Genomic DNA, 13883 nt, shown 5'->3' on the forward strand with positions numbered 1-13883 from the left:
CAATCGGAGGAGGTCTCCCGTCCCGTACTGTGGCTGATCTCCCGTCCCTCAGTGTGTCCGTTATCTCACTGTCCGTGTCTCATCGTTTCTGTATCTCACTGTATCTGCATCTCACTGGTATCTGTCGCAGATATTCCCGAGTCGGACATCCAGCTGATCCGGAGTACCCGGACGACTCACTGTATCTGTATCTGTGTCTGTATCTGCCGCAGATATTCCCGAGTCGGACATCCAATTGATACAGACAGAGTACCCGGACGACTCACTGTATCTGTATCTGTGTCTGTATCTGCCGCAGATATTCCCGAGTCGGACATCCAATTGATACAGACAGAGTACCCGGACGACTCACTGTATCTGTATCTGTGTCTGTATGTGCCGCAGATATTCCCGAGTCGGACATCCAGCTGATACAGACAGAGTACCCGGACGACTCGGCGCAGCAAGCCACTGTGATGCTGCGACTCTGGATGAACAGCGCCGGCCATGACGCCACCGGTGAGTACCCCGATCAATAAAATAAATACCCGGCGTGACATTACTGAGTGGTGGTGTTATGTGGTTGTGCTCAAATGTGTGCATCGCTCAGTCCCCAATTGGTTAAGATTTGCTGTGATGAATTGTTTTGTCAGGCTTTATAAAGTCATGCGTAGCTATCTCGACGTATAAGTCTGACTTATAAGATTTAAAAGCAAGCTATTTGGTGAAAACGCTCACAAGAAATATGGCGGCACGTTATGGCCGATGGTTATCGCGTAATGTTTGTAACATTTTCAACTTCCTCATTAGTCTTTGTGATCAATGGTTTACATCGGATTGTGATCTAAATTCACTGCATTATGCGTGTCGCGCATGCCGCTATGCTTCTCGTACCGTCCCGTTTGTCCCCCCCCCCCTTCCCCCACACTGACAGAAGTTTGTGCGCTGTGCCCTGTGAGCTGTTTGTGAGAAGTGTGAGATGTGCTGGGTGTCGTTCCTGTCTGAACGTCCTGTGTCGACGAATCGGACTGCTGCGGCCGCCGTCACGGTTTGGGCGGTGCCCGCGGAGCTTCCGACTGCGGCCGCTAGATGGCAGGCAGGGTCGGTCCGCCGCCCGCGTTGGACCGGACTGCCTCCGTCGCCTGAGCTGCTCCAGCGCTCCTCCCAACGCTCCGAGCTATGAACAGACCATTTCGACCTCGATTTCTCGCGACGCGCTTCCCCTCTCGCTATCCCTACCGCGGGATGGTCTGCCCCTCGCGTCAAACCGTCCAAAGCGCTACGGTAACCGTCGCGTCTCGTCGACCGGCTCCCCGAATTGACCGGCCGGCGCCGCGGCCCGCGTGCCCCGTCTCCGCTCGAGTGTGGCGCTACCGCCTCCGCCCCCGCTCGTTCCGTTCCCTGACGGGTGGGTGGCGGCATCCAAACTTCAGCATTCGAGGTCGACAGGCCTGAATGGCCTGGCCTTGAGCGGCGGCGCGGCGCTGTTGGGCTGTAAATGTCTGGAGACGCGCCGTGGTGGGGGCGGAGATGGGTGGCGCGTGCTGAGTGTCAGAGGGATGGGGTGGAAGGCAGGGGTGGCGGGGTTGAGTGTTTGGTATACACGCTGCTCTTAGAAGGGCGTGAAGAGATTTAGGGAGGGATACATCCCAATGTGTGGTGATGATTCGCAGGACGTTAGTTTGCACGATTTAAAGGCATTGGATGATTGTTTCCCCCGTAGGTAAGGTGAGATAAGATAGGAAAGGCTACCAAACTGGCGATAACCAAACGTATCAATAATGTAAATGAAAAAGACGACGAAGAGACAATGCGGTGAACCCCGGTGTACCCAGCACTGTCGCTGTGTAGGCAGTGGGCGGACGGGCGTTCCGAGCCATCGGCCATTCCGAGCTGATGAGATGGAGGGAGGTGGGAGCGATAGGTGCGTCTCCCGCCGGTCATTGGTCAGAGTTTGAGGGAGCGGCAGGTGCGTCTCCCGCCGGTCATTGGTCAGAGTTTGAGGGAGCGATAGGTGCGTCTCCCGCCGGTCATTGGTCAGAGTTTGAGGGAGCGATAGGTGCGTCTCCCGCCGGTCATTGGTCAGAGTTTGAGGGAGCGATAGGTGCGTCTCCCGCCGGTCATTGGTCAGAGTTTGAGGGAGCGATAGGTGCGTCTCCCGCCGGTCATTGGTCAGAGTTTGAGGGAGCGGCAGGTGCGTCTCCCACCGGTCATTGGTCAGAGTTTGAGGGAGCGATAGGTGCGTCTCCCGCCGGTCATTGGTCAGAGTTTGAGGGAGCGATAGGTGCGTCTCCCGCCGGTCATTGGTCAGAGTTTGAGGGAGCGGCAGGTGCGTCTCCCGCCGGTCATTGGTCAGAGTTTGAGGGAGCAGCAGGTGCGTCTCCAACCGGTCATTGGTCAGAGTTTGAGGGAGCGGCAGGTGCGTCTCCCGACGGTCATTGGTCAGAGTTTGAGGGGGCGGCAGGTGCGTCTCCCGCCGGTCATTGGTCAGAGTTTGAGGGAGCGGCAGGTGCGTCCCGCCGGTCATTGGTCAGAGTTTGAGGGAGCGGCGGGTGCGTCTCCCGCCGGTCATTGGTCAGAGTTTGAGGGAGCGGCAGGTGCGTCTCCCGCCGGTCATTGGTCAGAGTTTGAGGGAGCGGCCGGCAGGCCAGACAAGCCAGTCACTGCCGCTGTCTGGGAGCGGCTGTAGAGGCGCAGACAGAATGTATTTGCCATACCGGTGTCAGGGAGCCGATTGGAGCTCACAGAGGGCGACGGAAACACACAGACACTGATGCAGACAAACAGTAAAATGGGCCCTTACGTAACACGGCGAATTATAGGGAAAAAACGGGAACGGCTGGTGCGGACTTCGCTCACTCCGAGCATTTTATGTTGTGTTACACTGTGGAAGTGTTCATTTATACTCCCAAATGAGATGGTAACGATGTTGGGAAAACTACCGTTGGATTGGTTTTGGCTTTCGTTTCTTTTGAAGGATTTAAGTAAAGGTCTCCGGTAGCTGATCTTTGGAAGCAGTCATATCCCATTATTCCAATGCGTCACATTCCTTAGTGCGTGTCGATTTAGAATATCTGATCTTGATATCTGCTATTCATTATTACCTCCTCGGGTTAGCTCCGCTGCGATAGCTGGTGTACCTGTCACAACTACAGGTGTTAAGCCGGCCGCTCTGCGCCCGCTGAGCCCCGCTCCAATATAGCCCGTCACGGAGATGAGCTGCAGATCACGGGGGCGACGACAGCCCTATTAAGATGCCGGCCCAGATAGCCCACATATGGAGCTCCGCCGTCCATCCTACAGCAGCTCAGCGATTAAATGTACCAGCGAGGTACTCGGGTACTAATGGCTGTATCTGATGGCCAGTGGAGCCCACCCACTCGATTAATGACCGGCCAACAGTTGATCACGTGAAACCGGAGCATGGCGACATTAATGATAAACATTAAACACTGGAACCACACGAGCGGCATGCTCTGGAACGTCGGAGATTCAGGGGCTGACCACGCTCACATGAACAACATTGCAACATGTGATGGCGAAATAGGCATATCTTACCTAACGCATTTGTGCGGAAGATATGGCAACATGGCTGGGTATGGTTTTATTCAACTTGGATTCATATTGAAATTATGAACAGAAAAGTGCCAAAAAAGTGTTTTGTCGGTAAAATTAAATTAAGTAATAACCCGTTATTGGCTAAACGCCGAATGAACAATGATAAATTGTCAGATAACTGCGTGATATCTGAGTAAACAATGATGCCAAAACCCTGTGGCCAGCCCCGCAGTGAGATGCGGTGTCCTCGCCGCCGGAAGTCAGTCCCGGCAGTGGTGTGGTCGCAGCCTGCCCGCGGCGTGTGTGTGTATACTCTGCCGGCGATGGGGCCCCGGATGACATCACCCCCGGGGGCGGGGGCGGGGGCGGGGGCGGCTGTCCTTGGCGCGTCCGCAGCCCTCAATGAACTGCCGCAGCGGCTGTGATGAGTGTGGGCGAACGGTCTCTGGACGAGTGCACCCGCTGATGGACGAAATGCGCGCTCAATGGACGCCATGACACCTCTCAGAGACACCGCCCCGGGCGGGGACGGTAGGGGGGAGGGGTGCCGGGTATTTCGGGACCGTGTTTTACTCACAGTGGCGGCCGGCCAGCCGCCGGGGGGGAGGGGGGGGGGCAGAGACGGGCCATCGGATCCAACTGGGAGCGGTCCAGCAGCGACACGCAGTCGGTCGGCGGCCGCGGAACAGCTCTGAATGTTCCAGCGGTGTCTATTACGATGGTCTGTCAGCATTGCAGGCTGACTTTTAGTCAGTGACTAAATAATAATATTTTGTTGGTCATCTGTCTTACCTAATGCTGGGTTTTGAAACATATATCTATAAGAATACCATAATAGACCCTTTCTATACGACACATCGGTTGATACGCTTGTACGCAGGCACGGTCAAAGTGAACGTGACTAACATGCTTTTTGCAGCATTTTACCTATTTGTGCATTATTTTTATTCCAATGCTTTATTACGTAACATGAATTCACTCCTTTTATTGGTTAGTGCATGTGCATTGGCATGCAGATACAAAAGCAAAGTCATATGCGACCTCCCCTTCTACCCAGTAGGTATACCCGATTGCCACCACGCGTGTCGCTGCGGCCACCCACCTGGCCCGCTTTTCGGGGCCCTGGGAGCCGGCCCGTACCCCGGGCGGTCGTTAACCCCTGACCCGTGGCGTGACCTCTGACCCGGCGGGGTGACCCGGCGACCCATGACGTCAGCGCCGTTATCCCGGGCTGGGGACGGCACAGGGCCATGCTCACCTGGTTCCCGCGGGGACACTAATGTGTGGGACAAACCTTCCGTTGGTGGGACCCACACGATGACGCCACAGGAGACGAGGTGGGCGAGGGAGTTTGCTTTGATAACCATGGCCATAAATCCCCAGCCATTTTCCTACGCACATCATCCATCAGAAAATGATTGATAAATGAAGATAAATCAAAACGTTTACAGAATTGATCATGCGACATCCTACATGATTTATCACACTATGATTTGATAATGCTGAATGTTTCATCCATTGAAAAACATAATTTAGAAAACTCGAACACAAGCGCTCCCCTTTCCGTGACTTCCGTAAGCCATCACTGTCCTCCACTCCTCGTCACAACATTCGTTACCAATTCGGACCGTCACGTGACCCGTGAGTCCCGTCACGTTTGCCGTCACGTGTGGCGCTGGCCGACACGCTCTGCCGTCGAAAAGTGACGCTCGCGCGCCGCGAAAATCGATCGCAGATCGCATGCATGCCGCTTGTTTGGGATGTGTAATTATTCCGCGTATGATTAGGGGTCTGAACTGCGTGAGGGCGCCTCTACTTTATTCGGCCATATTGGACTGACAGGGTAGGAACTCGAGCCGTTTAATTGCACGATAGTATGGCGAGATAGGGGAGAACTGGCGGTAAAATGGACGACTGGGGGAAATTGGCTGAAGCGACGCTGTGAAATGGGTGCCAGGGAGGATAAATGCAGCCGTACTTGCGATGGATGTCATATTTTATTAACACATATACCATATACTGACGGCAATTAGGGTTTATAGTCTTTTCGATAGATGCCGCCGGTCTTTGGGGACAGAAGTCTGGATGGCCTAGCTCAACCGTTCTTCATCAGTTCGGATATCCAGCGAGCAAAACGCTGTCATTCGAAAAACCGACTTCGAAGGCATGAAGCTGAAAGCATTGTTTCAGTATTTGTATTGCGATCAACATTGGATATCATTCGGGACAACAAACTATTCTTGTGTAGTATTGCGCCGAGTTCTGCTCCCGTTTGGCTTTGCGTATTGTTCCAGCTTTGCGTCGCTGTGACATTGTTGGAACATCTCGTACAGCAGGGCGCAGCGATATGCTGAAACAGACCCTATTCAGATGACAAATCAGCTATTGAGGGATGAAGAACGTCTGTAAGTCCCGAGATGTTTAATGCTTGCGTAAGGTAATTGTTTCGCTGTTTTGGCTTATTCTCTCTCTCGGTCGGCGCATTCCCGAACGGTGACTCGGCTGACGGATCCTCGGAGCGCGCTGACCTTGCTCCTCTCGCCGCGTTTTTGCGTGCTGATGTATGCAGATCTCCTCCGGGAGTGCGGAAAACAGCTGGGTCTCGCGGGCCTCGGTCGGCCTCCGTTCGCTGTTTTCGGCTCGGAGGAGGATGTTGTGCGCGGTGTTCGCCGCCGTCCAGTGACGACAGGCGATGGATGTTGTGATCGAGTGCACGCCGACAGGCTCCAGTGTGCGCCGACTGGCCGGGGGGCCGTGTTGGCGGGGCTGCAGTGGGCGCCGACAGGTCGGGGGGCGGTGTGGCGGGGCTGCCGGCGCCGGGCCGACGAACCGACGGACGAATTGAGTGGCGGACTGGCTCCAACCGCGCGGAGCGTCTCGATTGGCAGTGGAGCGATTGGAGGGAGATTCACCACTGGGATGAGAAAGCGGAGAAGGATGAGGGATGGAGAGAGAGAGAGAGAGAGAGAGAGAGAGAGAGAGAGAGAGAGAGAGAGAGAGAGAGAGAGAGAGAGAGAGAGAGAGTAGATGAAATGGAGAAATTCAGGCGCGAAATGGAGGATGCTGGACAGATCCCATTAAAAAGAATCGGACATTAAATGAGGCGAAGAAATTAGAAAGAAGGGGTGGACAAACGAGCAGAGAAAGTGAGGACGGTTGGCTGGAAATAAAAAGACGGGCTTTTACACTTTTGTGTAGGACTTAAAGGGTGATGTATAAAAAGCCCAATCCTTTTACAGCACAGTCTGGGACAGGGTCTGCGCTGGACCTCTGGGAGCCCATGGCGGCGAATTTATCAGCCTCTCCGTCAAAAATGGGTAGACCCCTCTCGCTGGGCGTATCGGGTGAGATGAAAGGAAATGGACCGGCTAAACATCCAGGAATGGGCCGCGTAATGAAGAAAAATTGCGACGATCTGTTTTGGCTACCTTGAGTGACCCAACTTCTTGGTAAGATTGTCGGTTTTAATACAGGCCCATCCATTTTTCTTTGAGGTATCAAAGGCTGTTCTATTTTTCCCTCATTCCCACAATATGACCGACATTCACGGGAACGTATTACGGTGCTGACTGAACAATACCATTAGCATTGAATAGCAGCTAACCCGATTCCAGTTTCCAGTCTCCTTGTACTCCCGCCATCACTTTCTCTCCCTCCCCTCTATCCCCTCCCGCTGGCCCATGGCTCTCTCTCTCTCTCTCTCTCTCTCTCTCTCTCTCTCTCTCTCTCTCTCTCTCTCTCTCTTTCCTCTCTCTGCCACGGCCACCTCTGCTGCTGCCCCGGCGGCTCTCTGGATTTGGGTTAGTGGCCCTGCCCCGGCGGACGGGGCCGCCGCGGCGGCTGCCCTGGTGGCTGGCTGGCTGCACAGGGTGGAGGGTGGTGGCTGTTGGTGGCTGGTGGTGAAGATGGGATGCCCTGACCTGTTTTCCGGCCCTTTGACTCACCGTCCTCAATAGCTCGCCGGCTGGACCCGGGCAGAACTCTCCTCTGCCTCAGATGTCATGCAGGCTGTGCTATTTCCGAGTCTGCGGATAGCAGAGACGCGCTACAGCTCACGCCCTAGCGCGGCCGTACTCGCCGTGGCAGCCCTGTGCCGTATTGACGTCCCACACCAGTCCCCACGAGCTGGTTAACGAGCACCAGCCGCCGCGCCGTGGCCATGGACTCAATGGGGGCCGGCTGGCGGGCACAGTGCACAGACGATGCACGTGGCGTGCACAGTGCACGGCAGTGAGCGATGCACGACGCCCCGCCAGCCAGACCGTGTCCTCAGGGCCGGCGCGGTGGGTTTGAGAACCACTGAGCGATGGGTTTGAGGACCACTGAGTGATGCCGTGCCCTTTGGCAAGGCTGAGGCGCCGGCACGGGACAGAGGAGAGGATCGGTGCACCGCTGTTTATAGTGCTGTTATGATCGGTGTCCTGTAATCCTTTAGTTTCGTTTATTATTTTGAGAATGTGGGCCGCGTACAAACAAAAGTAAATCGGTCGCGGCGGACTATTGTCAGTAACCAAACTGCTTGAGTGCAATTGCATATTTCGCTTTGCAATGTGCAATATACGAGCAGATTCGGATGTCCATTGCCCATATACCCGCATTATAATTCCCCAATAATTTCACCTCACCTCACTAGCAGGAGATGCAGTTAAACCCCATCCTCCGCACGCACCCTGAATAGAAGTGCGTTGTTCGGCTGGCCCTCCCGAGGAACTCCACGCGCAGACCCGAGGCTCATTGGCATGCTAATCCTGCAAATTGGCCGCCCATGAAGGCCAGCTGCGTGCCGGACCCGAGACGCGCCGTCACCATGGCAACGAGTCCCCGCTGGGCCCGCGCTGAGCTTAGGCTGGGGGATGGGACGGGAATCTTCGGAAATGGTGACCTCGCCGTGGGCTGTGGGTGTGTAAGGGAGGACTTGACCCTGGGGATGACCCTTGCGCCGTCTCTGCGATAGCTGGTGGGGGTGTGGGTTACGCAGCGACATACTTGTGCGAGAAAGTCATGAAAGTTAAACCACCCGGAAATTTCAACCGACAGGGAGAAAATTCAGCAGGAGCCTGTTTGCAAAAGTTATCTCGAGAAATTCAGATCCGTGGTTTTATGTTCTTGGCAGTCATCTCATTCAGTTTGATCACGTCATCATAATCAGTTTGCAATGGTATATGACGGAAAGCGAGCTCTGTCGTATCTTTTTAGCTAATATGCTGATACAAACTGGGCCCTAATGAAGTAGTTGGTATCTACAGTTTGGGCAGACGGTTTGCTGAATGCAGCGGCGCATTTAGCCGCTGACCTAAAGAGAGGTGAAATATTTCGGTTATGTAAGTCCAGTGTCTTTACTATCTAGTATCTTTACCCGTCCCACCCTTCCCCATCATCGTCGGTCAATACCTACCTCGCCTGCCGCTGCACTTCACTCGTAACTAAAGTACTCCTTGCATCGATTGAACACGCCACATTCCTGCAGTGGCTCACGAACCTGAGCACGCTACACTCCAGGGGCTCTCAAACCACGGCGGCTATTCTGACCTGCGTGAGGGCCGGGTGAGAGTGCCGTGCTCACAGTAAGGCCTCGCGTGTGGTGACGCGAGCTGTGCTGCTTAGCTGCGGAGCTCGGAACAATGGTTAATCGAGAATTGATTCAGCGATCGCATATACTGATACGAATCGGTAATCAGTCATAAATCAAGTGCAGTCAATCTGTTATGCTGTACAGACAAAAAAGTCGCATTTTATAGAATTGTACGTGAAACACTCATTATGTTTTCAACATAAGTTCCCTCGAAGCCCAAGGAACATTGGCTATTTTTTCGCCTTATATGTATTTGATTGACAGCACACGAGAGTGACACGATGATAGTTTGTGGCATTTGTGGCGTTAATTTATTTTTCGGCGTGTCCTGGTTTCTTGGAGAGCTTGCGTTCGGCCATATTTGATGGGATGGATATTTGGGTACCCATCACTTGGTGTGTGGGTGGCGGGTGGGGGAGGGGAGGGCTGAATGCGTTTGTGCGTGCGGGATTACGGAGCGAGGCGGGTAGCTGTAGGGCATGATGAGGCCCGATCGGCCCCGAGGCTGGTCCGGTCGGAGTCCGACCACGGTTACCGAGAATCGCTCAATACGAAACTCAGAACTGGGACGGACACTTTCACATAACTTGGTGGCGGTAGTCAATCCATGGACGAAACTGGTGTATTGGGTTCTCCCCATGGCTCCGCCATTTGAGCCCTCTTTCGCGCCCGGCAATTGGACCTCATTTCCACGGACCGAGGTCATTTTGTGACCGGTCACCACTGCTGACACTGTCGGATATGAATGTTGCTTTGGTCATGAGCCTGGTGGCCGGTCCCTCTGATTTTTGTGGGAGCTCTCGGAGCGCCGAACCCCGGTCAGACGCCGTCGGCCGGGTGGGCCGTCGGTGACAGACGTCTCCGGTCGTTTGTCGACGACGCGTCGGTGGTCGTTTGTCGTCGGTCGTCGGCGGAGCGTCGGTCGTCGGCAGCGACGCGCGCGGCGGAAACTGGCGAGACTGCGGAGGTGGGAGGTGGTGACAGACTCCTCATTGGACCCCGCTGCTAATGTGTCTCCCTCCCCTCCGGAGAAGAAGGAAAAACCGCCAGGGCGGCTGAGAATAGCCATGACCGTGATTTCTCTCGAGGGCGCGCCTTCGTCGGGAAGATGGACCGACGCCAGCAGGGAGCGGAGGTGCGGGAATTGGTACGGAGGTAATGACATTGGCCCCGATTTCTTGCTCTGGCTCTGATGGGGCGCTTGGCTCCGTGGAGGAAGGTAGAGATACGGAGTTGGTGAAGAAAGGCCAGACCAGACAGACAGACAGACAGTCAGTCTCGCCGGGCGGCGCCGCGCCGGTCCCGTTTTTATCCCGGCCGGGTTCCGTGTCACCCCGTCTCGCCAGTATTGACCGGACGTCTGCGGTGCCCCAGGCGGAACGAAGCGACAGGGACGGCCCAGAGGCGGCCAGTGATCTCAGAAAGAGATGTCTAAAGGTTCTTATAGCTTGGAGTCACCAACATCCTGAGCTGCACGCGCTGCTCTAAATCCTAAAAAGAACTCGAGCCTCTTGCCCTTCCCGCAGTAGGTACGGCCGCTGTCGCTGTTGCCAGGCCTCCTCTGTTGTCTGCTGGTCTGTTGGTCTGTAGTTCTGTCACCTCGACTCGCCTCCTCCATCAAACCGTCCATTGCCACCCACTTCAGGTCGTTGGGCGTCATCAGCTCGGAGATCCGGCCGCCGATTTCGGCAGGCGAGTCCGGGGACAACCGAGTGTCCGGGGTGCTCGGTTGTCATTTTTCGTCGATTTCGGCAGGAGCTGAATGGGCTGCAGCTGTCTCTGCACTGTCCAGTGATGGAGAATGCCGTCTCCCGAACTTGGGAAGATTATGAGAGCATCAATTAAACCATAATTCAACGCTGTTCAGTCTCGCCCCGTATGACACCTTGGGAAGAATCTGGAGTGGGATAGTTGTTTGATTGATTGATTGATTCATATTTTATTTATAGAAGCATTTTCACAGTCATACATTTACACGGATTGGTGCAGAAGCGACAAGCGCTTATCTCTAAGCACCTCTCCCAGTTCCCTACAAGGTAGGAGGCACGACCCGCCCCCGACCGCCCAGCCAGCAGACCAGAAGCAGAGCCGCCCGTCGCCAGTCCGCCTATTTTATGCTTAGAGAAATTACTTCCAAAAGCGTGCTTTTTATATGAACCTACCAGTGCCAATGATATAATTTTGAATGGCCCTGACCAGCTCCCCGCCGCCGCCGCCGCCAATACCTTGACCATCTAGGAGAATTTCGAGTTGTCTTCTAAAAGAAAAAGCGTCAAAGTCGTGGAATACAGTGGAGACAGAGTTAAAAAGAAGCGTCCGTTCGTCAGCGTAAAGAGGGCAGTGCAGCATAAAGTGACGTGAGTCCTCCCAAGGATGACCGCACTGACAGGCCGCATCTTGGGTGTCCTTAGATAAAACTGTGAAGAGGTGTGCTTTTAGGGTGGACATGTGCAAACGAAGTCTAGTGTGGAGAGTGTTGCCTAGCTTGGATCCTGAGGAGAAGAAAGGGTTGGGCTGGGGACAGAAGTGCTGTCTTACTTCATTGGAAAACTTAGAGCGTGATCGGATCTGACGGATATGTTCGGGGAGGGAATTCCAGGATCTGGTAGTTTCAGGGATGAAGGATCGCTGGAAACAGGATAGGCGGTTTTTCGGGAGCGTGAGCAGTGATGAGGTGCGGAGGTTGCGTTGAGTCGAGTCCTGGCGCGTCGGCGTGATTAGGTCTGTTACATAGGCAGGAGTTGATGGCGGTGGATGGCGGAGTTGATGGAAAAATGTCAGTCTGTGAGTCAGTCGTCTTGTCGTCAGTGTTTCCCACCCCAGGTCCTTATGCAACTTGTCAGTTGGAGATCTGTAAAGGGCACCAGTCACTAGTCTCGCCGCTCTGTTCTGTAGTTTTTGGAGTCTGAAGATGTCTGAAGTCGTCAGGTGTCCGTCGTACACTATGTCGCAGTAGTCGAAAAGTGGTCGAATGTAAGTAAAATAAATGTCATTCAATACTTGTCTTGGCAAGTATTTAGCGACAGGATAGATAAGGCTAAGTGCTCTATTTACTTTAGTTACAACTTTGTTCACATGTTCGTGGAAGCGTAAGTCAGTCGAGAACGTCAGTCCTAGATGTGTGTGGCTAGATGAAGTTGGGATCCGTTCACCTCCAAAAGTCAGCTGTAGTGTCTGTGTGTCTTGTCTTGTGGTGAATGTCTGCTGCTGTGTCTTCTGTGGGCTAAAATGAATTCCCCATTTATCGCCGAACTGTTTGATGACATCGAGGTCGCGCTGGAGAGACTGCTGGTGTTCGAGTGAATTTCGCGGGTGAGAGGAATAAAGAGAGGTGTCGTCAGCAAAGAATAAAATTTGGTTTTCAGTTAAATTAGATAGATCATTAAGGTAAATAAGGGCTAAAAGGGGTCCGAGGACCGACCCCTGGGGGCAGCCAGCCTTAATCTTCTGCCAGTCAGAGAATGTGTTTCCTATTCGCACTCTTTGTGTTCGATCAGTAAGATAAGATTTTAACCACTCCAAAATGGCTCCAGAAATGCCACACTGCGCTCTGCACTTGTATAAAAGACCCTCATGCCAGATTCTGTCAAAATATTTTGAAATGTCAAGGTACACGGCAGTAAAATCTTCGTTGTTGTCCAGTGATAAACATAATTTGTGTGAGAGATAAATCAACTGCATTTGGGTACTATGGCCTGGCCGGTAGCCACTTTGCTTATCGGAAAGGATGTCATTTTCCGATAGATGTTTGTATATCTCCTTAAAAACTAGTTTTTCAAGAATTTTGGAAGTGCATGATAAAAGACTAATTGGGCGATAGTTGGTGGGTTCTGAGTTTGAACCTTTATTTTTGAAAATGGCAGAAACGTTGGCCTGTTTCCAGATTGTAGGGAAGTACCCTGAGCTGAGGGATTTATTAAAAAGTTTCGTCAGAGGTTCATAAATAAGTACAGCACAGAGCTTTAAAAGTTTACTTGGAATTTTATCAGGCCCTGTAGATTTGTTTGCATCCAAGGAATTTAAAGCTCTTAAAACATCTGGAGCTGACACCTGAATATGATTGAGGATTGGGATACCAGTGAGGTTGGGTGAGATCTGTGGGGTAGTTAGGTTTGATGTGTCAAGATGAGTTTGTTGTGCAAAATAAAAATTAAGTGTGTTTGCCTTTTCCAAATCATTTGTTGTTAGTGTTCCCTCTGTTCCCATAAGGGGTGGAATGGTTTGTTGTTTGCTGGTCCCAGTCATATTTTTCAAAATTTGGTGATATTTATGGGGGGTCTTTTTTGTTAAAGGGACAGTATCACCATTTTGATGAAATTTGACATTGCATAGGCCCCACCTTTCTGGTCCGGGAACTGAAGACCGATCCTCGAAGCTCCACACCGTTATCCCGCTATCGCCGCTCAAAGTACGAAAGGTGTACCACACTTTGAATCGTGCTTCACTATCTTCACTGTTTAAATGTTTGCGCCGTTTTGAATTGACCGCCAGTAATAAAACTTTTACCCTGGTCATTTCATCAAATTTTATAAAGCCAAAACGTTTTTCGCAATTATTCATCACCGTTAAATTCATTAAATAGTCGTAGGCAATTTCCGCTGTTTCCTTCGGATTCTAGCGGCTCAACAAAGGAATTCCTCCAGCTTGAATCACAATCTCCCCCCAATGTATGACGTTTATCACGTGATTGTCACGTGATATTTTCTCCCATTGTCAATTGTCACGTCCAATTGTCACTCCCTCCAATTGTCACGTTATATTTTTATAGGCAATA

General features: G+C 52.7%; 1 protein-coding gene across 1 annotated transcript in view; it reads left to right on the top strand.

Moving 5' to 3' along the window:
- LOC122387345 (ankyrin-2-like) overlaps positions 1 to 13883 on the top strand; it is a 337978-nt gene that overhangs the window by 112905 nt on the left and 211190 nt on the right. The window contains exon 34 of the mRNA XM_043377461.1: positions 385 to 498. Within this exon, the coding sequence (XP_043233396.1) occupies positions 385 to 498 (114 nt within the window). The remainder of the gene's footprint in view (positions 1 to 384; positions 499 to 13883) is intronic.

The sequence above is a fragment of the Amphibalanus amphitrite genome, unplaced genomic scaffold, assembly GCF_019059575.1.
Source record: "Amphibalanus amphitrite isolate SeventyFive unplaced genomic scaffold, NRLGWU_Aamphi_draft 000283F_arrow, whole genome shotgun sequence".
In the NCBI taxonomy this organism is placed as follows: Eukaryota; Metazoa; Arthropoda; class Thecostraca; order Balanomorpha; family Balanidae; genus Amphibalanus; species Amphibalanus amphitrite.